Source organism: Scyliorhinus canicula, chromosome 6, assembly GCF_902713615.1.
Source record: "Scyliorhinus canicula chromosome 6, sScyCan1.1, whole genome shotgun sequence".
Lineage (NCBI taxonomy): Eukaryota > Metazoa > Chordata > Chondrichthyes > Carcharhiniformes > Scyliorhinidae > Scyliorhinus > Scyliorhinus canicula.
The window spans coordinates 4,296,869-4,321,361 of record NC_052151.1 but is presented as its reverse complement, the minus strand read 5'-3'; the positions used below and the strand labels follow the sequence as shown (position 1 = coordinate 4,321,361).

The window sequence follows — 24,493 nt, the reverse complement described above, 5'->3', positions numbered from 1 at the left end:
CCATTGTCCTTTTCTACCATCATCCAAAACGTCACTGTCTCCTAAATGTTCCCTCACTGACATTTGATCTACTTCATCAACCTCAGTTCCAACAACCAGACCCAATCGTGCATCCTTTCTTATTAGACTAGACACACGCTGCTGGAGAAAAAGTTCCGGAACAATATCAAGGCCGTTCCCTGCCATTTGCCCTACAAATGCCCCAGTATATATTTGGGTAATCAAAGTCCCCCATTATAACTACTCTGTAATGTTTGTGTAATACATCCACGGAGGCAGAAGGCCCACCACCAGAATTACTTTTATTTACAAACCCAACAGCTGAACAACCATGACCATTGAGCCTGCTGTCTACACCAGGAGTGCAGGCGATCTGACACTCCCTGTTATATCCAGAGAGAGGGGGTTCCCTGATTGGGCCACTAATCTGGGAACTCGCATTCTAATTGGCCAATTTCAAAGGCCTGGCCTAAATCATTACAGTTTGCATTTCTCTGTAATTTCCCTGCAGATTTGTAATTGCATCCATTTTGTTTTTGAATTTCAGCCAAATTCATTCTGCCCTTGAACCCTCTGGAACATCCTCTTTCTCCAACATTGTACTGAACTCCTTAACTGTTGCCGCACCTCGACCTTTCTCCTTTTCTATCTTTTCTGAACACCTTTTACCCAGGAACGCCTGATCCGCAGTCCTGCCCTTCCTTGAGCCAGGCCTCTGTTATCAGCACTCAATCATATTTCCACATGGGAAAATGTGCCTGGAACTCACCAATCTTATTTACTATAATTTGTGGATTATCAAATACTTAAATTCTTTTTGTCTACTACGTATATACTGTGTACGTTCCCTTGGCTGCAGAAAAATACTTTTCACTGTACTTCGGTACATGTGACAATAAATCAAAGCAAATCAAATGCACAGTGACCCTGTTTTCTGGTGATATGAATAACTTTAATATAGAACATAGAACATAGAACGATACAGCGCAGTACAGGCCCTTCGGCCCTCGATGTTGCACCGACATGGAAAAAAACTAAAGGCCATCTAACCTACACTATGCCCTTATCATCCATATGCTTATCCAATAAATTTTTAAATGCCCTCAATGTTGGCGAGTTCACTACTGTTGCAGGTAGGGCATTCCACGGCCTCACCACTCTTTGCGTAAAAAACCCACCTCTGACCTCTGTCCTATATCTATTACCCCTCAATTTAAGGCTATGTCCCCTCGTGCTAGCCACCGCCATCCGCGGGAGAAGGCTCTCGCTGTCCACCCTATCTAACCCTCTGATCATTTTGTATGCCTCTATTAAGTCACCTCTTAACCTTCTTCTCTCTAACGAAAACAACCTCAAGTCCATCAGCCTTTCCTCATAAGATTTAACCCCCATACCAGGCAACATCCTGATAAATCTCCTCTGCACCCGTTCCAAAGCTTCCACGTCCTTCCTATAATGAGGCGACCAGAACTGTACGCAATACTCCAAATGCGGCCGTACTAGAGTTTTGTACAACTGCAACATGACCTCATGGCTCCGGAACTCAATCCCTCTACCAATAAAGGCCAACACACCATAGGCTTTCTTCACAACCCTATCAACCTGGGTGGCAACTTTCAGGGATCTATGTACATGGACACCGAGATCCCTCTGCTCATCCACACTACCAAGAATTTTGCCATTAGCCAAATATTCCGCATTCCTGTTATTCTTTCCAAAGTGAATCACCTCACACTTTTCCACATTAAACTCCATTTGCCACCTCTCAGCCCAGCTCTGCAGCTTATCTATGTCCCTCTGTAACCTGCAACATCCTTCCGCACTGTCTACAACTCCACCGACTTTAGTGTCGTCTGCAAATTTACTCACCCATCCTTCTGCGCCCTCCTCTAGGTCATTTATAAAAATGACAAACAGCAACGGCCCCAGAACAGATCCTTGTGGTACGCCACTCGTAACTGAACTCCATTCTGAACATTTCCCATCAACTACCACTCTCTGTCTTCTTTCAACTAGCCAATTTCTGATCCACATCTCTAAATCACCCTCAATCCCCAGCCTCCGTATTTTCTGCAATAGCCGACCGTGGGGAACCTTATCAAACGCTTTACTGAAATCCATATACACCACATCAACTGCTCTACCCTCGTCTACGTTCAGTCACCTTCTCAAAGAACTCGATAAGGTTTGTGAGGCATGACCTACCCTTCACAAAACCATGCTGACTATCCCTAATCATATTATTCCTATCTAGATGATTATAAATCGTATCTTTTATAATCCTCTCCAAGACCTTACCCACCACAGACGTTAGGCTCACCGGCCTATAGTTACCGGGGTTATCTCTACTCCCCTTCTTGAACAAAGGGACCACATTTGCTATCCTCCAGTCCTCTGGCACTATTCCTGTAGCCAATGATGACCTAAAAATCAAAGCCAAAGGCTCAGCAATCTCTTCCCTGGCTTCCCAGAGAATCCTAGGATAAATCCCATCCGGCCCCGGGGACTTATCTATTTTCACCTTGTCCAGAATTGCCAACACTTCTTCCCTACGCACCTCAATGCCATCTATTCTAATAGCCTGGGTCTCAGCATTCTCCTCCACAATATTATCTTTTTCTTGAGTGAATACTGACGAAAAGTATTCATTTAGTATCTCGCTTACCTCCTCAGCCTCCACACACAACTTCCCACCACTGTCCTTGACTGGCCCTACTCTTACCCTAGTCATTCTTTTATTCCTGACATACCTATAGAAAGCTTTTGGGTTTTCCTTGATCCTACCTGCCAAAGACTTCTCATGTCCCCTCCTTGCTCGTCTCAGCTCTCTCTTTAGATCCTTCCTCGCTTCCTTGTAACTATCAAGCGCCCCAACTGAAACTTCATGCCTCATCTTCACATAGGCCTCCTTCTTCCTCTTAACAAGAGATTCCACTTCTTTGGTAAACCACGGTTCCCTCGCTCGACCCCTTCCTCCCTGCCTGACTGGTACGTACTTATCAAGAACACGCAATAGCTGTTCCTTGAACAAGCTCCACATATCCAGTGTGCCCAACCCTTGCAGCCCACTTCTCCAACCTACACATCCTAAGTCATGTCTAATGGCATCATAATTGCCCTTCCCCCAGCTATAACTCTTGCCCTGCGGGGTATACTTATCCCTTTCCATCACTAACGTAAAGGTCACCGAATTGTGGTCACTGTTTCCAAAGTGCTCACCTACCTCCAGATCTAACACCTGGCCTGGTTCATTACCCAAAACCAAATCCAATGTGGCCTCGCCTCTTGTTGGCCTGTCAACATATTGTGTCAGGAAACCCTCCTGCACACATTGTACAAAGAACGACCCATCTAATGTACTCGAAATATATCTTTTCCAGTCAATATTTGGAAAGTTAAAGTCTCCCATAACAACTACCCTGTTACTTTCGCTCTTTTCCAGAATCATCTTCGCCATCCTTTCCTCTACATCCCTAGAACTATTAGGTGGCCTATAGAAAACTCCCAACAGGGTGACCTCTCCTTTCCTGTTTCTAACCTCAGCCCATACTACCTCAGAAGAAGAGTCCCCATCTAGCAACCTTTCCGCCACCGTAATACTGTCCTTGACTAGCAGCGCCACACCTCCCCCTCTTTTGCCCCCTTCTCTGAGCTTACTAAAACACCTAAACCCCGGAACCTGCAACAACCATTCCTGTCCCTGCTCTATCCATGTCTCTGAAATGGCCACAACGTCGAAGTCCCAGGTACCAACCCATGCTGCCAGTTCCCCTACCTTATTTCGTATACTCCTGGCATTGAAGTAGACACACTTCAAACCACCTACCTGAACACTGGCACCCTCCTGCGAAGTCAAATCTGTGCTCCTGACCTCTATACTCTCAATCTCCCGTACCCCAAAACTACAATCCAGGTTCCCATGCCCCTGCTGAATTAGTTTATAAAATATAAAAACAAATTACTGCGTTTGCTGGAATTTGAAACTGGACAACTTCAGCAGGTCTGGCAGCATCTGTGGAGAGAGAAGGGAGCTAATGTCTGGATGACTCTTTGTCAAAGCTGAATTACTTTACGTTTCTCACCCTTATTAGCCCCTTGGTTACCCTCTTCTTTACCCGGTTCCTGGTGTTAACTATTTTGGTCAATGCAGGTTTGTGGCCAACAGACGCTGCCCACCTTCATGAGATAGGTAGGCAATTACTTTCATCAAGAGCCTTGGTAAAAGTAGGTAATGATTCTCGAGTCGACCTTTGATCTCCCAACGTTCTGCTCAACTGTCTGTTGGCGGGCACCCAGCTGGGGTCTACTGGTCCTCTTTGCTTGCCTGGGTTGGGATGCACCCAAGACCACACTGTAGATGGGTTGGCATCCACCTGCCCCAAGCCTGTTCCTACACCCCTCACAGATGTAGCCTGGCTGCTTTCTGTATTTTTTATTAAGGTTTTTCAAAAGTGACTGAGAGGGTACTTCTTGTTGATGTACACTCTCTGCTTTGATCATTTTTCCCTGTGGAAGTGGGCTCAGGACCGAGAGACCATTTGGCCAATCGTGTCTGCGCAGGCCATCAAAAACAGTTTGGACTGCACTTTTACATCTCCATGGGTGAAATTCAGCACAAATTCAACCATTTTCATATTCCACATGATCATTTCTCCTATTTCTGCCTGTAAGGGGCCAATGTTTTCTTTAGCTACTCTCCTCCTTTGTAATTATTAGAGACTTAGATGATGGAAAAAGAACCACATTGTCATGATATGCAAACATGGAACACTCAGAATAGGACACAACCAATGGGCAGTCAGGACAATAGTTCAATAAACACATTGAACCTATTTCAGAGTCTGGAGCATCCTTTAGTTAAGACTGCATCAAGTAGCAGACTGTGTTATCCGAAGCAGCAGAACACAACATTCAAATGAGTTTGACTCTCTGCTAATCTAACTGTAGTAACTCAGTCTAACTGTACCAGCTTGCTCTAAGCCACGTGTGTTGGTGTGATGCTGATGATCAACCCTGTCTAACTCTCTAGATGTCTGTCTGTGGAAAGAGGCAGGGTGTGAGTGCCTCATCCCTTTTATAGTGTTTATGTCATGCCCCCTTGTGGTGATGCCACCTCAGAGTGTCCCGACTGCTCTTGGTTGTGTCCTATTCTGAGTGTTCATTGGTTGCATGTTTGCATATCATGACACACATATCCAAGTTTACCAATGACCCAAAGATGGCTAGCATTGTGAACAATGTAGATGGAAATATAACATTATCAACGACGTATCAATAGGTTCAAGTAATCGGGCATAACTGGCAACCAGAGTGTACCGTCGGCTAGTGTTAGTCATTCACTCTGGACCTCATAAAGGATAGTTCAGCGCACACCCAAAATGGTGAGAAGGAAGAAATTCTGGAGCTCCAGAGAATCTCAGGAGTCATGTAACTTGTTAAAACGGCATGAAAAATACAGAAACATTAAAAAGCTGATGGAATACTGACCTTTATATGGAGAAAACCAGAATGAAAAATGACATAAGTCATGTTTCGGTTGAACCAAGTCCTGTTTATGCACCTGGAGTACTGAGAGCAGTTCACCGTACTTCAGGAAGAATATATTGGCTGTGCAGGGAGTGCAGCATTAAGGAGCTGGTTTAGCACAGGGCTAAAGAGCTGACTTTTAAAGCAGACCAAGGCAGGCCAGCAGCACGGCTCAATTCCCATACCAGCCTCCCCGAACAGGTGCCGGAATGTGACAACTAGGGGCTTTTCACAGTAACTTCATTTGAAGCCAACTTGTGACAATAAGTGATTTTCATTTAATTTCAAAGGCTTATCAGAATGATCCCCATACACCAAGGGTTGAATTAAAAGGAGAGATGATACAAAGTAGGTTGTATTTTCTGGAATTTAGCCACATAAGGGATGATTTATTAGATTTTTGAAGATACTAAGGGGTACAGATACGATAGAGAAAAAGTATTTCTCCTCAATGGGAAATTAGGAATAGGGAATACAGCCTAAATAAATCCAGCTAGATCTCTCAGGAATTCAGTTAGCAAACATTTTATGATAATAATATTTGTTGTAACAAGTGGGCTAAACAGTTGGCTTGTAATGCAGCACAAGGCCAGCTGTGCGAGTTCAATTCTCGCACCGGCCTCCCCAAACAGGCGGCGGAATGTGGCGACTAGGGGCTTTTCACAGTAACTTCATTGAAGCCTACTTGTGACAATAAGCGATTATTATTATTATTAATGAAGTTACTGTGAAAATCCCCTAGACGCCACATCCAGCACCTGTTCGGGTACTGTGATGAACGGTTACTGTACCCTTATCATCATGTAGGTGATGCCCCTTTAAGACCGGGCTTGGAACCTTGGGGAACTCCGCCTCCGGCTCCGCCCACCAGGGAGTCGTATATAAGGGGCAGCCCTGTAGGCGGCATCCAGTAAGCACCCGTCTCGGCAACAGGCTAGTTCTCTGCTTATTAAAGCCTTCTTTTACCATCCTACTCTTTTGTGTCATTATTGAGGGTACTACAGGTACACTGAGGGAGAATTCAGAATGTCCAAATCACCTAACAGCACGTCTTTCAGGACTTGTGGGAGGAAACCGGAGCACCCGGAGGAAACCCACGCAGACACGGGGAGAACATGCAGACTCCGCACAGATAGTGACCCAAGCCGTGAACTGAACCCGGGTCCCTGGCGCTGTGAAGGAACAGTGCTAACCACTGTGCTACCGCGCCGCTCCAAGTTTTATCTGTAAAGACTGGGAGATGTTTGGCACCCTCTTCAATGGGAGCTGATGTTAGATCAATTGTTTATGTTAAATCTGAGATTTCTAAATCTTTAACCCGACATGCTGGGGGGTAAAAGCAATGTTGTGCATATGGAGCTGCCATAGTCTCCCTGAATGTCAGAACAGACTAAAGAGACTAAATGGCCTCTTCTTGTTCCCAGAGTACCACAAACCAATTTTGGTGCTATCACAGACTTCAGATAATTGGCAAACAAACCAGAGACGATTTTAACTGTTCGGTTACAGTCATCACAAAATGATCCTGACTAGAAAACTAATCTGAGGCCCTGGAAAACTAGTCTTTAGCACTATAATTGATGACTAGCCCTGTGCTGCCATGTTATTGTCCTGTTAATGGTAGCTTAAAGGAGTTTGTTGCACCTTTTTATTGCTCAGAACCCTTTTTTATTATTGAGAAAATTTTCTTTGCTCCTTTAGGATTGCCAGCAAATGATATTGTTCCTCTTCAGAAACAGGCTGTCTTTGACTTCATAGAGACGCTGCCGGTAATTGTGGCCTTGAGGAACCCCTGGCTGGAATCCCAGCACTGGGACAGCATTGAGTACACCATTGGCCGTTCAATCAAGGGCAAAAACCTCACACTTGAAAACCTTACCAAGCTGAGGGTAAGACCTGCCCCACAAGGGATAACGTATGTAATGGGTTTAGGCGATATAAGCATAAACATCCCTTGTAAATGTTTACTTGAGCAGAACATGAAAGACCAGCACTGCATTCTCCCTTCTCCTTGTTTTCTTCTTAATATGTGTGCACGCCTTATAAATCATGGAGGAATCCTTGTTGAATTATTTTGGTCTTACCCTTCTTATCCATTTCTAGAAGTTCTATCTGTGACCTTTGACAGCTCACAATTTTTACATCTGATTCTGGGCATTATACACAACACACACTCACCCCAGACATTTACACTCAAACACAGCAAGGCCTAAACTTTACAGCACAACACACACTCACCCCAGACATTTACACTCAAACACAGCAAGGCCCAAACTTTACAGCACAACACACCTCATCCCAGACATTTACACTCAAACACAGCAAGGCCTAAACTTTACAGCACAACACACACCCACCCCAGACATTTACACTCAAACACAGCAAGGCCTAAACTTTACAGCACAACACACCTCATCCCAGACATTTACACTCAAACACAGCAAGGCCCAAACTTTACAGCACAACACACACTCACCCCAGACATTTACACTCAAACACAGCAAGGCCTAAACTTTACGGCAAAACACACACTCATCCCAGACATTTACACTCAAACACAGCAAGGCCTAAACTTTACAGCACAACACACCTCATCCCAGACATTTACACTCAAACACAGCAAGGCCCAAACTTTACAGCACAACACACCTCGTCCCAGACATTTACACTCAAACACAGCACGGCCTAAACTTTACAGCACAACACACCTCATCCCAGACATTTACACTCAAACACAGCACGGCCTAAACTTTACAGCACAACACACACTCACCCCAGACATTTACACTCAAACACAGCAAGGCCTAAACTTTACAGCACAACACACCTCATCCCAGACATTTACACTCAAACACAGCAAGGCCCAAACTTTACAGCACAACACACCTCATCCCAGACATTTACACTCAAACATAGCAAGGCCTAAACTTTACAGCACAACACACACTCACCCCAGACATTTACACTCAAACACAGCAAGGCCTAAACTTTACGGCAAAACACACACTCATCCCAGACATTTACACTCAAACACAGCAAGGCCTAAACTTTACAGCACAACACACCTCATCCCAGACATTTACACTCAAACACAGCTAGGCCCAAACTTTACAGCACAACACACCTCATCCCAGACATTTACACTCAAACACAGCACGGCCTAAACTTTACAGCACAACACACACTCATCCCAGACATTTACACTCAAACACAGCAAGGCCTAAACTTTACAGCACAACACACACTCATCCCAGACATTTACACTCAAACACAGCAAGGCCTAAACCTTACAGCACAACACGCACTCATCCCAGACATTTACACTCAAACAAAGCAAGGCCTAAACTTTCCAGCACAACACACACACACCCCAGACATTTACACTCAAACACAGCAAGGCCTAAACCTTACAGCACAACACACACTCATCCCAGACATTTACACTCAAACACAGCACGGCCTAAACTTTACAGCACAACACACCTCATCCCAGACATTTACACTCAAACACAGGAAGGCCTAAACTTTACAGCACAACACATACTCATCCCAGACATTTACACTCAAACACAGCAAGGCCTAAACTTTACGGCAAAACACACACTCATCCCAGACATTTACACTCAAACACAGCAAGGCCTAAACTTTACAGCACAACACACCTCATCCCAGACATTTACACTCAAACACAGCAAGGCCCAAACTTTACAGCACAACACACCTCATCCCAGACATTTACACTCAAACACAGCACGGCCTAAACTTTACAGCACAACACACACTCATCCCAGACATTTACACTCAAACACAGCAAGGCCTAAACTTTACAGCACAACACACACTCATCCCAGACATTTACACTCAAACACAGCAAGGCCTAAACTTTACAGCACAACACACACTCATCCCAGACATTTACACTCAAACACAGCAAGGCCTAAACCTTACAGCACAACACGCACTCATCCCAGACATTTACACTCAAACACAGCAAGGCCTAAACTTTCCAGCACAACACACACACACCCCAGACATTTACACTCAAACACAGCAAGGCCTAAACCTTACAGCACAACACACACTCATCCCAGACATTTACACTCAAACACAGCACGGCCTAAACTTTACAGCACAACACACCTCATCCCAGACATTTACACTCAAACACAGCACGGCCTAAACTTTACAGCCGTACACATTGTGTAAAAAGTACAGTCCAACTCTTGACATGTTCATTCTACAACTTCCTGTCTAATATGTTCATTCTGCACCTCTCTATGTAACATGTTCATTCCACACCTCTCTGTGTAACATGTTCAATCTACACCTCTCTGTGTAACATGTTCAATCTACACCTCTCTGTGTAACATGCTCAATCTACACCTCTCTGTGTAACATGTTCATCCTACACCTCTCTGTGTAACATGTTCATTCTGCGCCTCTCTGTGTAACATGTTCATTCTACACCTCTCTATGTAACATGTTCATTACACACCTCTCTGTGTAACATGTTTATTCTACACCTCTCTGTGTAACATGTTTATTCTACACCTCTCTGTGTAACATGTTTATTCTACCCCTCTCTGTGTAACATGTTCATTCTGCACCTCACTGTGTAACATGTTTATTCTACACCTCTCTGTGTAACATGTTCATTACACACCTCTCTGTGTAACATGTTTATTCTACCCCTCTCTGTGTAACATGTTCATTCTACACCTCTCTGTGTAACATGTTCATTCTACACCTCTCTGTGTAACATGTTCATTCTGCACCTCTCTGTGTAACATGTTCATTCTACACCTCTCTGTGTAACATGTTCATTCTGCACCTCTCTGTGTAACATGTTCATTCTACACCTCTCTGTGTAACATGTTCATTCTACACCTCTCTGTGTAACATGTTCATTCTACACCTCTCTGTGTAACATGTTCATTCTACACCTCTCTATGTAACATGTTCATTCTACACCTTTCTGTGTAACATGTTCATTCTGCACCTCTCTGTGTAACATGTTCATTCTACACCTCTCTGTGTAACATGTTCATTCTACACCTTTCTGTGTAACATGTTCATTCTGCACCTCTCTGTGTAACATGTTCATTCTGCACCTCTCTGTGTAACATGTTCATTCTACACCTCTCTGTGTAACATGTTCATTCTACACCTCTCTGTGTAACATGTTCATTCTACACCTCTCTGTGTAACATGTTCATTCTGCACCTCTCTATGTAACATGTTCATTACACACCTCTCTGTGTAACATGTTCATTCTACACCTCTCTGTGTAACATGTTCATTCTACACCTCTCTATGTAACATGTTCATTCTACACCTCTCTGTGTAACATGTTCAGTTTGCACATCCATACATATAGATATATATAGATCCTATTTTGACCACAAGTGTAATAGAAAAGTATTGAGTTCTGATTGTAAGCATTGGGATGAGTTTGAGGCCTTCTTGTTATTTCCAAACCTTCTTCCAGGTATTCAGACGCAAGGAAGCGATTATTAACATCTCTGCCTTGGCTACCAATGAAGCCACTCTGAAAAACATGTTGGGAAGGGTAGTCACCTTGTGGAATAAAACTAGCTTCAAGCTGGTGGTTCATCAGGTGGATACCTACACTGTATTGATCATCGGCTCCACAGAAGAGATCACCGCTCAGTTGGAAGATAGTTTAATCACCATTTCCACCATCAAGGGATCTCGTTACGTGGATGCGATCAAGGTGCTGGTTTTATTTGAATGAGTGACCAGTTTTTTAAATGGTTCTTATTGTTCATAGTGCATCCGCAAGGAACAGACTGCTGCTCACTCAGTGTAGCCTGATGGTTGAAATAGGCAGACAACTCTCACACCAATTGACTTTGAAAGGATAGGTTGATGAGTGGAAACTGGATCCCTTTCGGCTTGACTCTAGGCAGTCAATGCACTCAATGCACACCAATGGTTGGTGTGTTCTCTGGCGTGTCAAACACCGGAAGCAACTCTCGTCAATAGCACAGTTTGAGCTGTACCTTTGCCAGGAGTTCTGTTTTTGGTCATCTTCAATCCTTGCTTTTGCCCTTTGCCAAGTCTGCGTAACTTGGAGAGGGTGAACTCTTCAAATTCTGATAAAGATTTTGGTGGGTGAAGATTGTTTGGTTTCAGTGGTCAGAGGCATTCACCTTTTCTTCCAGGCCCCAGATGGAAATTTTAAAAAACTTGTCTTTACCGAGCCTCTTGTGATTCCTCTTGTCGGACGAAGCTGACAGTAAGGTCACAACCACATCACTCGCTGTTAAATCAGTCGTCTAACCTCAGTGAAATCACCAATACCTGATATACATGTTTAAAAGGATTCTTCTCACCTACTTGGTTTAAACAGTAACTCGCGGGATTCGTGTGATTTTGGCATGGGAGTCCCATGGCCGATTTTAATTGTTTGTTCATCTAGTCTCTGCCTGGTAGACAGGATTACAATCACCTCTTATGTTTATGTATAATGGAATGCACATATATATAGATCACATATATTCTACACACAAGTCACATGTGTATGTATGGACATGCAACATGCACACACTTAATAAAAACTTACGTACATGATGTTGCCTCCCGTGAATACCTTTGTAGGGTCAGATAGGGAGTTTTGAGAAGTTCCTCAATCATCTCAATATGGCTGTGTTTCTAATTTGCTCCTCCTGTGGGATGGGGGAATAAAGGTTGTGGATAGACAGGCACAACTCCAGTCAAAGTGGGATGAGTGGGTATGAGTTTGATGGCCTGTTCGCAACCTGAGTGCACGTATGTACATGTGGCATAAGTAATAAGTGCAGGCTGGCCTGAGTTTACAATAATTCCCTTCCGTGCAGAAAGAGGTGATGGAGTGGGACCGTAAACTGAATCTTATGGCGCAAACAATAGAAGAATGGATGACTTGTCAGCGGAACTGGCTCTACCTAAATCCCATTTTCCAAGCTCCTGACATTCAAAGGTAAGAATCTATCCCATCATCTCTGCCAGACTGTTCATTGCCTTAAAACTCATTGTCACCCTCTGCCATTGTTTCTAGTTTTCTTGAGGGATTCACTTTGTGTCAATGTATTTGCTGATTATAATTTAGATCTATCGATCAATGCGATCTACTATAGACAAACCTGTCATGCCTTTTCTTGTGTCCACTTTTCGGGTGAAATTCTCCCAACCCCCCTGTAGTGGGTTTGGTGGTAGGTGGGCTTGGAGAATTTGGTGAGAGGCAGAAAGTCGATAGTCCTGCTAGTGTAAATCATGCTGCAATTCTGCCAAGTCGAGGTTTAATGGCAGGCCGCTCTTCCCACTGGCAGGTGCCACAAATGTCATTTGCATCTTCTGAGTGCTGATTAAAGCAGCTGCCTGCCGGCATCCCATCAGACCTTTCCGTCTTGCATTACGCCAGTGGGAATTTATGTCAGCATTAATCCGATTGCTAATGAGTGGCACAAGCGGGATCAAAGTGGGGCATGGGCTCGGGGGTCGGGTGATTGACTGGAGGAACAGACATCTCCTTGAGGCTGCTAACCTTTTCCCTCTGGGTTGCTGACATCCTACATGGTCTGGTGAACACAGCTGGACTGGAGAGAGCCATATGAGCCTGCTGGACTGCTATTTAAATATGGCGTCAGGACCTTTGAACCTGCCAGCTGATAGTGGGTGGACAAAGCTGCTCCTTCGCCAGGTGGCTTGGAGGGGAACACATTTGTGCATAATTAATGAGGTTCCAGTTGCAAAATCTGGCGCTGGATCCCACTGTTCCGGTTGCTGTATAGGCGCTATCGGAACTTACTGCCTCCACATGTAGCTTCAAAATGGGAAAATTCTACTCTTAATTGCAAATAAAAGATAAAGTTGACATCAACAAACCTAGCAGAGAAAGTGCAAACAGAACAAATCTGGGACAAATTCTCATTCAGTTCCATTCAAATTGGGCAGTTGATCGAAGTATTTCTCGTTTCTAACCACTCACATTTTTATGTGAGGCCGAAACCAAAAATCCAAGTTAGATTTTGATTGAGACACATTTTCCTTCCCCACATTTCCTTCCCCAGGTGAACTATACAGTGACCAAGATCAACCCAAGGCTGTGCTGCATTGCACTGTACGTGCTTGAAATTATTCTGTGTTGTTTTCTAACGCAGGCAACTTCCGGCAGAAACTAAACTGTTTACTCACATTGATGCTGCATGGAATGAGTTGTTAACGAGAGTTCAGAGCAACACAAATATTCTGAAGTCAACCACTGCAGCTGGGGTCCTTGAGCTCCTACAGACAACCAATGCCAACCTGGAAAAGATACTGAAATGTCTTGAGGTACTTACAAACATAGGAATTAGGAGCAGGAGTAGGCCATTGAGTACCCTCCAATCTGCTCCACTATTTAATAAGTTTATGGCTGATCTGATTGTGTCCTGAACACCACAATCCTACTGTAAGATATATTCACAACGCTGCTCTTGCTCACGTGTTTGCCTGTTCGGCACTGTAACCAATTACTTATCTGTTGATGTATTTGTCGATTATTCTTTTTGGCTACCGTGTACGTTCCTTTGGCCACAGAAAAATACTTTTCACTGTACTTAGGTACATGTGACAATAAGTCAATCAATCAAAATCCCAAGATACCTTTTGATTCCCTTATTAGTTAAGAATCTGTCTACCGCTACCATTAAAATATTTAATGGCCCTTCTATTTGGAGACTTAAACCTCTGAGAGAAAAAGTGCTCATCATCTCCCTTTAAATGGGAGATGCATTATTTTGAATGTGTCTTCAAGTTCTGGATTCTCCCATAAGTGCAAACATCCTTTTGGCATCCACCCTGTTAATTCCTCTCATGATCTGACACATATCATCAAGTTCACCTCTGAATAAGGGCGGCATGGTAGCACAGTGGTTAGCACTGTTGCTTCACAGCTCCAGGGTCCCAGGTTCGATTCCCGGCTTGGGTTACTGTCTGTGCGGAGTCTGCACATTCTCCCCATGTCTGCGTGGGTTTCCTCCGGGTGCTCCAGTTTCCTCCCACAAGTCCCGAAAGACGTGCTGTTGGACATTCTGAATTCTCCCTCTGTGACCTGAACTCTGCCGGAATGTGGCGACCAGGGGATTTTCACAGTAACTTCATTGCAGTGTTAATGTAAGCATACTTGTGGCAATAAAGATTATTAAAAAAATAATTCTGAAATCCAATGGATACAGGCTCAGTCTGTCCAACCTTCCTTTATAGGATCGCCTTGCCATCCCCAATCCCAGATATCAGAGCGCTGTAATTTCCATCCTTATTCCCACAGCAGCCTGTGATACAATTCACCCGGACCTGGAGATCTGTCTACTTTTGATCCCTCCAATGCCTCCTCACTCCCTATGTCAATCTGTTCAAGAATCTCACCACCCCTCCCCCCAAATTTTGCACCTGCATCCTCCCCCGCTCAAGTGAAAACAGATGTGAAGTATTTGTTTAACACCTTACCAATGACCTCCGGCTCCATGCACAGATTACCCCCTTGGACCCTAATGGACCCTACTCTTTCCCTGGTTATCCTCATCCTCTTAATATACTCATAGAATATCTTGGGATTCTCTCAAATCCTACCCATCAGTGTTTTTTCCTGCCTCCTCTTTGCTCTCCTAATGCTTTCTTAACATCCCCCTGTACTTTCTATACTCCATGAAGATCTCTGCTGATTTGCTCCCTTCGTACCTGCTAAAAGCCTCTCTTTTCTTTCTTATCCAATCCTTCATATTCTAGAAGCTCAGAGTTCTCTCGGCTTGTTGCTCCTACATTTCACCCTAAAGGGAACATGTTGGGCCTGTGCTCAACCCATTTCCTTTTTTGGATGGATATAGGGGATACGGCACAAGGAAATGTTGAGGGTTTTGATCAAAGTTGGCATCATGACTGGTACAGGCTTGGAGGGCCGAATGGCCTGTTCCTGTGCTATATTGTTCTTTATTCAATGCCCCTGCACTGCTCTGCCATAAATTTGATGTAGCTAATACATAAGCGAGCTCAGTGAGCTGTGAGAATGAATTCTGTCATGTGTACCATCCGGCCGCTTGTGCTTACACAAGTAAGGCTGCCTGGTCACAGTGAGCAGCAGGTCCAATGGACACAAATTTGAACCCATCATTAGATTTATTGATACAGTCACACTTGTTCGGAATGGCTATTGCTCTTCCCTTGTTGAGTTGACCTTTGGCCTTGTAATACTACCAGACATTCGTGTTGCGTATGAAAATTGGCAAGTCATTTGGAATTCTGCGATATGTGTGTGCGAGGTCAGGTAGGCATGCTTTCTGAAGTCAGCATTTTTAGTGGATGTTGCTTTGTGGAAGGCTTGCTTAGGGTAGAAGTTTTGAATTTTCCAACACAAGAAATTCAGCACCATCCAGGGCAAAGCAGCCTCCTTGAATGGCAACAATTCCACAAACAATCACTCCCTCCCATACCGCGCACAGTGACAGCCATGTGCGCAATCTATACGATGCACTGCAGGAACACACCAGGCATCCTTAGACAGCACCTTCCAAACCTCTCATTTGAAAAACATTGCTGTTCATTCACTGCCCTTGGGTCATAATCCTGGAACTCTCCCTAACAGCATGGTGGCTGTACCTACACCACATGGACGACAGCGGTTCAAGAAGCCAGCTAACCACCACCTTATCAAGGACAATTAGGGATGGGTAATAAATGCTGGCCTAGCCAACAAAGCCCACTTCCCATGAAAATGTATTGAAAAAAATCAGCAAAAAGCTCTTCCCACATAATGTCTGATAAAGGCACACCAAAATTGAAACCGTGATGAAGAACTAACTCCCTGCTTTCAGAAAGTACACGGTCAGAGAGATTTACCACATGATTGGTAATAATCATTTCTGCTTAACTGAGTTCACAGTGTGGCCGTGTTTCAAATAGGTGCTGTTACCTATTGAGGCAATATAGTGGCATAAGCAGATCAAATTGGAAAAGGAAAGAAATTGTGTGTACCTCAGACCAAGTGCAGTATAGGGCATGGTGTAAATTAGTAATCGCATCACCAATCTTACCAACTTTTACAGATGTACCAAAGAAAGCATTCTATCTGGCTGCATCACAACCTGGTATGGCAACTGCTCGGCCCAAGATCGCAAGAGAATTGTGATCACCACCCAGTTCATTACGCGAACCCGCCTCCCACCCATTGACTCTATCTACACTTCCTGCTGCCTTGAGAAAGAGAGATTCTGCCTGGCCTTGCTTTGTAGCCCCTTACTAAGGCTGGCCTACATGTAGCTCAGTGTAATCTCGTGTACATTACGTCCGCAATTCCCTGCCAGAACCCCTTCAGTTTCGGACATGCCCAGAACACGTGGACATGGTTTGCAGGCCTCTCTGCGCACCACCCACACCTATCCTTTACCCCCTCAAAAAACTACTTTGTACTAGATAAGGCCAAGCCTTGCACAGAATGAGGACACATTCACCCTCCTCAGGACCTCCTTCCACATGACTCACAACTCAGTTAAGAACAGCTAAGCTATCTATCAAGTTTGTCTGAGAGTGCCTTAGACCCAAGATTGTGTCAGTTTTCATGCCCAAGCGTATTGATTTTTAAAAATTCATTCATGAGATGAGGGTGTGGCTGGTTATGCCAGGCCAGAGTTTATTTCCATCCATAATTGTCATTGAGAAGGTGATGGTGAGCTACCTTCTTGAAGCACTGCAGTCCATGTGGTGTAGGTACATCCACAGTGCATCACTAAAGTGAGACAGTTCCACATTGAGCAAGCGTTTATTCAAGATGCAAAAGAACAGATTGGATTTGGATTTGTTTATTGTCATGTGTACCAAGCAACAATAAAAAGTATTGTTCTGTATACAGTCCAGACCGATCATTCCTTACATGAAAAAGAAACATAGCACATACATAAATACACAATGTAAATACATAGACACAGACAGGGTGAAGCATACAGAACGTACTGCTGCTCAGTAGAGGAGATGCATGGAGAGATCAGTTCAGTCCATAAGAGGGTCATTTAGGAACCTGGTAACAGCGGGGAAGAAGCAGTTTTGGAATCTGTTCGTGCGTGTTCTCAGACGTTTGTATCTCTTGCCCGATGAAAGGGTTGGAAGAGAGAATAACCCAGGTGGAAGGGGTCTTTGATTATGCTGACTGCTTTCCCAAGACAGCGGGAGGTGTAGAGCGAGTCAATAGATGGGAGGCAGATTCACGTGATGGCGGAGACTGTGTTCTCGACTCTCTGTAGTTTCTAACGGTCTTGGGCTGAGCAGTTACCATACCAGGCTGTGGTGCTTCCAGATAGGATGCTTTCTATGGTGCATCTGTAATAATTGATGAAAGTCAATATGGACATACCGAATTTCCTTAGTTCCCTGACGAAGCTGTTGTGCTTTCTTGGTCGTAGTGTCGACGTGGGTGGACCAGGACAGATAGTTGGTTATGTGCAAGCCCAGGAGTTTAAAGCTGTCAGCCATCTCCACTTCAGCACCATTGATGCAGACATGGATGAGTATGATACTTTGCCTCCTGAAGTCAATGGCCAGGTTCTTGGTTTTGCTGATGTTGAGGGAGAGATTGTTATTGTTACACCACGCCACTAGGTTCTTGATCTCCCTCCTGCACCCTCAATCATGACTGTTTGAGATCCGACTCACTATGGCCGTGTCATCAGCAGACTTGTAGATAGAGTTGGAGCCATGTTTTGCCACATAGTCATAAGGAGTATAGGAGGGGGCTAATTGCACAGCCTTGCGGGGCTCCGGTATTCAGGACAATCGTGGAGGAGGCATTGTTGTTTCTTCTTACTGATTGTGGTCTGTGGGTCAGGAGGTCGAGGATCCAATATCAGAGGGAGAAGCCAAGTCCTAGGTTTTGGAGTTTTAAAATGAGCTTGTCTGGGATTATGGTGTTGAAGGTGGAGCTGTAGTCAATGAATAGGAGTCTAACGTAGGAGTCCTTGTTGTCGGGATGCTCCAGGGATGAGGGTAGAGTCAGGGAAATAGCGTCTGCTGTGGACTGGCTGCGGCGGTATGCAAAGTATTTTATTTGTTCATGGGACATGGGTGCCCTGGCTGGGCCAGCATTTATTGACCATCCCTAATTGACCCTTAAAGGTCAACCACGTTGCTATGGGTCTGGAGTCACATGTAGGCCAGACCGGATAAGGACGGCAGATTTCCTTCCCCAAAGGACATTAGTGAACCAGATGGGTTTTTAACGACAATCGACATTCGTTTCATGATCAGCTTTAGACTTTTAATTCCAGAGTTTTTAAAAATTGGATTCAAATTCTACCATCTGTCATGGTGGGATTTGAACCTGAGTGTCTGGTTTACTCCTCCAGTGGCAATACCACTATGCCACCACCTTCCCAGTGGATCAAGGCATTCTGGGAGTATGGAGTTTATGTTTGTCATGATCAACCTCTCGAAGCACTTCATTACTGATGGATGTCAAGGCCACCGGATGGTATTCGTTGAGGCACGCTGCCTGGTTCTTATTTGGCACTGGTGGGCACCAGTGTGACCACCTCCTTAAGCACACTATCTACTATCTATATAATTTGTTGCCTCGTGGATTCACCACAGTGACCCCAGCGCCACTCAAGTTCCTGAACCTGGAGCTCAGTTTATGCAGCTTGTGACACTCCCTGAAGGTGTGTTTGTCTGGAACACATGTTACTAATTCCAAGCTCCCACAAATAATGGTGAGATAAATGACTAGAAAATCTGCTTCTGATGCTGGTAGTTAGAGAAACATTAGAAATGGCGTGTGAGTTATAATTCCTGATTCCTGTTATTATCTGGAATGTCTATGTTTATTTGAATTAAATGCAACTGTGAACTGAAATGTGCTTTGTTGGGCAACACAGTAGCACAAGTGGATAGCACTGTGGCTTCACAGCGCCAGGGTCCCAGGTTCGATTCCCCGCTGGGTCACTGTCTGTGCGGAGTCTGCACGTTCTCCCCATGTCTGCATGGATTTCCTCCGGGTGCTCCGGTTTCTTCCCACAGTCCAAAGATGTGTTAGGTGAATTGGCCATGATAAATTGCCGTTAGTGTCCAAAAAGGTTAGGAGGGGTTATTGGGTTACGGGGATAGGGTGGAAGTGAGGGCTGAAGTGGGTCGGTGCAGACTCGATGGGCCGAATGCCCCCTTCTGCACTGTATATTCAATGTTCTATGAAAGTAATCCAGATTGTGAACAATATTGATTTCCTGTTGTTGCCTTGCAGGATTACCTGGAAGCCAAGCGGATTTCTTTCCCACGTTTTTATTTCCTCAGTAACAATGAGTTGCTGGATATCCTGTCTCAAAGCAAAAACCCTGAAGCCATACGGGTAAGAAGGACCAAACCTTGTGAACAGAAGATTAAGGGTGAACTAAGTGAATGGTGAAGATGATTAAAAAAATTAAATACGTGGATAGAAAATTTCTTCTGTTGGAAATCCAGAACAAAGAGCTATAATCTTAAAATGAGAGCTGGGCTGGTCAGGGGTAATGTCAGGAAACATTTCTTCAAAGAGTCAATTGAAAAATTTCAAAACTCAGCATGATAGATTTTTGTCAGACAAAAGGTATTTAAGGCTAATGGAGCCAAGCCGATAAATGGATTTAAGATATAGATTAGCCATGAAGCAGGGTTTACCGGTGTTTCGCAGCACCCTGTTGAACACGCCCAAAAGTGGACTATAATATTTTTCCTGTTGAATCCTGTCCAGAGCATCGCCTCCACCTGCACGGACGGAGGCGGGGTTTAAGCGGGCTGCACGTGTTCCTGTCAGTGTGTTAGTGTTCACAGGTGTGTTCAGGGAGTGTGCCAACGTTTACAGGTGTTCAGGGATTATGTCAATGTTTACAGTGTGTTCACGGAGTGTGTCAATCTTTACAGGTGTGTTCAGGGAGTGTGTCAATGTTTACAGTGTGTTCATGGAGTGTGTCAATCTTTACAGGTGTGTTCAGGGAGTGTGCCAACGTTTACAGGTGTTCAGGGATTATGTCAATGTTTACAGTGTGTTCAGGGAGTGTGTCAATCTTTACAGGTGTGTTCAGGGAGTGTGTCAATGTTTACATTGTGTGTTCAGGGAGTGTGTCAATGTTTACAGGAGTGTTCAGGGAGTGTGTCAATGTTTACAGATTGTGTTCAGGGAGTGTGTCAATGTTTACAGATTGTGTTCAGGGAGTGTGTCAATGTTTATAGTGTGTTCAGGGAGTGTGTCAATGTTTACAGAGTGTGTTCAGGGACTGTGTCAATGTTTACAGTGTGTTCAGGGAGTGTGTCAATGTTTACAGTGTGTTCAGGGAGTGTGTTAATGTTTACAGGAGTGTTCAGGGAGTGTGTCAATGTTTACAGCGTGTGTTCAGGGAGTGTGTCAATGTTTACAGGAGTGTTCAGGGAGTATGTCAATGTTTACATTGTGTGTTCAGGGAGTGTGTCAATGTTTACAGGAGTGTTCAGGGAGTGTGTCAATGTTTACAGATTGTGTTCAGGGACTGTGTCAATGTTTACAGAGTGTGTTCAGGGAGTGTGTCAATGTTTACAGTGTGTTCAGGGAGTGTGTCAATGTTTACAGAGTGTGTTCAGGGAGTGTGTCAATGTTTACATTGTGTTCAGGGAGTGTGTCAATCTTTACAGGTGTGTTCAGGGAGTGTGTCAATGTTCACAGATTGTGTTCAGGGAGTGTATCAATGTTTACAGGAGTATTCAGGGAGTGTGTCAATGTTGACAGTGTGTTCAGGGACTGTGTCAATGTTTACAGGAGTATTCAGGGAGTGTGTCAATGTTTACAGTGTGTTCAGGGAGTATGTCAATGTTTACAGATTGTGTTCAGGGAGTGTATCAATGTTTACAGGAGTATTCAGGGAGTGTGTCAATGTTTACAGTGTGTTCAGGGAGTGTGCCAATGTTTACAGTGTGTTCAGGGAGTGTTTCAGTGTTTACAGAATGTTCAGGGAGTGTGTCAATGTTTACAGGAGTGTTCAGGGAGTGTGTCAATGTTTACAGCGTGTTCAGGGAGTGTTTCAGTGTTTACAGAATGTTCAGGGTGTGTGTCAATCTTTACAGGAGTGTTCAGGGAGTATGTCAATGTTTACATTGTGTGTTCAGGGAGTGTGTCAATGTTTACAGGAGTGTTCAGGGACTGTGTCAATGTTTACAGATTGTGTTCAGGGAGTGTGTCAATGTTTACAGATTGTGTTCAGGGACTGTGTCAATGTTTACAGATTGTGTTCAGGGACTGTGTCAATGTTTACATTGTGTTCAGGGAGTGTGTAAATCTTTACAGGTGTGTTCAGGGAGTGTATCAATGTTTACAGGAGTGTTCAGGGAGTGTGTCAATGTTTATATTGTGTTCAGGGAGTGTGTAAATCTTTACAGGTGTGTTCAGGTAGTGTGTCAATGTTTACAGATTGTGTTCAGGGAGTGTATCAATGTTTACAGGAGTATTCAGGGAGTGTGTCAATGTTTACAGTGTGTTCAGGGAGTGTTTCAGTGTTTACAGAATGTTCAGGGTGTGTGTCAATCTTTACAGGTGTGTTCGGGGACTGTTTCAGTGTTTACAGAGTGTGTACAGGGACTGTCAATGTTTACAGATTGTGTTCAGGGAGTGTATCAATGGTTACAGGAGTGTTCAGGGAGTGTGTCAATGTTTACAAGGTGTGTTCAGGAAGTGTGTCAATGTTTACAGATTGTGTTCAGGGAGTGTGTTAATATTTACAGGAGTGTTCAGGGAGTGTGTCAATGTTTACAGGAGTGTTCAGGGAGTGTGTCAATGTTTATAGTGTGTTCAGGGAGTATGTCAATGTTTACAGTGTGTTCAGGGACTGTGTCAATGTTTACAGGAGTATTCAGGGAGTGTGTCAATGTTTACAGTGTGTTCAGGGAGTGTCAATGTTTACATTGTGTGTTCAGGGAGTGTGTCAATGTTTACAGATTGTGTTCAGGGAGTGTGTCAATGTTTATAGTGTGTTCAGGGAAAATGTCAATGTTTACAGTGTGTTCAGGGACTGTGTCAATGTTTACAGGAGTGTTCAGGGAGTGTGTCAATGTTTACAGCGTGTGTTCAGGGAGTGTGTTAATGTTTACAGGAGTGTTCAGGGAGTATGTCAATGTTTACAGTGTGTTCAGGGACTATGTCAATGTTTACAGTGTGTTCAGGGACTGTGTCAATGTTTACAGTGTGTTCAGGGAGTGTATCAATGTTTACAGGAGTATTCAGGGAGTGTGTCAATGTTTACAGTGTGTTCAGGGAGTGTCAATGTTTACATTGTGTGTTCAGCGAGTGTGTCAATGTTTACAGATTGTGTTCAGGGAGTGTGTCAATGTTTACAGCGTGTGTTCAGGGAGTGTGTTAATGTTTACAGCGTGTTTTCAGGGAGTGTGTTAATGTTTACAGGAGTGTTCAGGGAGTGTCAATGTTTACATTGTGTGTTCAGGGAGTGTGTCAATGTTTACAGGAGTGTTCAGGGAGTGTGTCAATGTTTACAGGAGTGTTCAGGGAGTGTGTCAATGTTTACATTGTGTTCAGGGACTGTGTCAATGTTTACAGCGTGTGTTCAGGGAGTGTGTCAATGTTTACAGGAGTGTTCAGGGAGTGTGTCAATGTTTACAGCATGTGTTCAGGGAGTGTGTTAATGTTTACAGGAGTGTTCAGGGAGTGTGTTAATGTTTACAGAGTGTGCTCAGGGACTGTGTCAATGTTTACAGTGTGTTCAGGGAGTGTGTCAATGTTTACTGTGTGTTCAGGGAGTGTTTCAGTGTTTACAGTGTGTTCAGGGAGTGTGTTAATGTTTACAGGAGTGTTCAGGGAGTGTGTCAATGTTTACAGCGTGTGTTCAGGGAGTGTGTGAATGTTTACAGGAGTGTTCAGGGAGTATGTCAATGTTTACATTGTGTGTTCAGGGAGTGTGTCAATGTTTACAGGAGTGTTCAGGGAGTGTGTCAATGTTTACAGATTGTGTTCAGGGAGTGTGTCAATGTTTACAGTGTGTTCAGGGAGCGTGTCAATGTTTACAGAGTGTGTTCAGGGAGTGTGTCAATGTTTACATTGTGTTCAGGGAGTGTGTCAATCTTTACAGGTGTGTTCAGGGAGTGTGTCAATGTTCACAGATTGTGTTCAGGGAGTGTATCAATGTTTACAGGAGTATTCAGGGAGTGTGTCAATGTTTACAGTGTGTTCAGGGAGTATGTCAATGTTTACAGATTGTGTTCAGGGAGTGTATCAATGTTTACAGGAGTATTCAGGGAGTGTGCCAATGTTTACAGTGTGTTCAGGGAGTGTTTCAGTGTTTACAGAATGTTCAGGGAGTGTGTCAATGTTTACAGGAGTGTTCAGGGAGTGTGTCAGTGTTTACAGCGTGTTCAGGGAGTGTTTCAGTGTTTACAGAATGTTCAGGGTGTGTGTCAATCTTTACAGGAGTGTTCAGGGAGTATGTCAATGTTTACATTGTGTGTTCAGGGAGTGTGTCAATGTTTACAGGAGTGTTCAGGGACTGTGTCAATGTTTACAGATTGTGTTCAGGGAGTGTGTCAATGTTTACAGATTGTGTTCAGGGAGTGTGTCAATGTTTACATTGTGTGTTCAGGGAGTGTGTCAATGTTTACAGGAGTGTTCAGGGACTGTGTCAATGTTTACAGTGTGTTCAGGGACTGTGACAATGTTTACAGATTGTGTTCAGGGAGTGTGTCAATGTTTACAGATTGTGTTCAGGGAGTGTGTCAATGTTTACAGTGTGTTCATGGAGTGTGTCAATGTTTACAGTGTGTTCAGGGAGTGTATCAATGTTTACAGGAGTGTTCAGGGAGTGTGTCAATGTTTACAGTGTGTTCAGGGAGTGTGTCAATGTTTACAGTGTGTTCAGGGAGTGTGTCAATGTTTACAGATTGTGTTCAGGGAGTGTGTCAATGTTTACAGTGTGTTCAGGGAGTGTGTCAATGTTTACAG

At 44.1% G+C, this 24,493-nt stretch overlaps 1 protein-coding gene across 1 annotated transcript in view; it reads left to right on the top strand.

The window, feature by feature from the left end:
- LOC119966916 (dynein heavy chain 14, axonemal-like) overlaps nucleotides 1-24,493 on the top strand; it is a 1,122,002-nt gene that overhangs the window by 384,334 nt on the left and 713,175 nt on the right. The window contains exons 21-26 of the mRNA XM_038798874.1: nucleotides 7,228-7,415; nucleotides 11,015-11,260; nucleotides 12,387-12,508; nucleotides 13,689-13,860; nucleotides 19,787-19,891; nucleotides 21,774-21,835. Of these exons, the coding sequence (XP_038654802.1) occupies nucleotides 7,228-7,415; nucleotides 11,015-11,260; nucleotides 12,387-12,508; nucleotides 13,689-13,860; nucleotides 19,787-19,891; nucleotides 21,774-21,835 (895 nt within the window). The remainder of the gene's footprint in view (nucleotides 1-7,227; nucleotides 7,416-11,014; nucleotides 11,261-12,386; nucleotides 12,509-13,688; nucleotides 13,861-19,786; nucleotides 19,892-21,773; nucleotides 21,836-24,493) is intronic.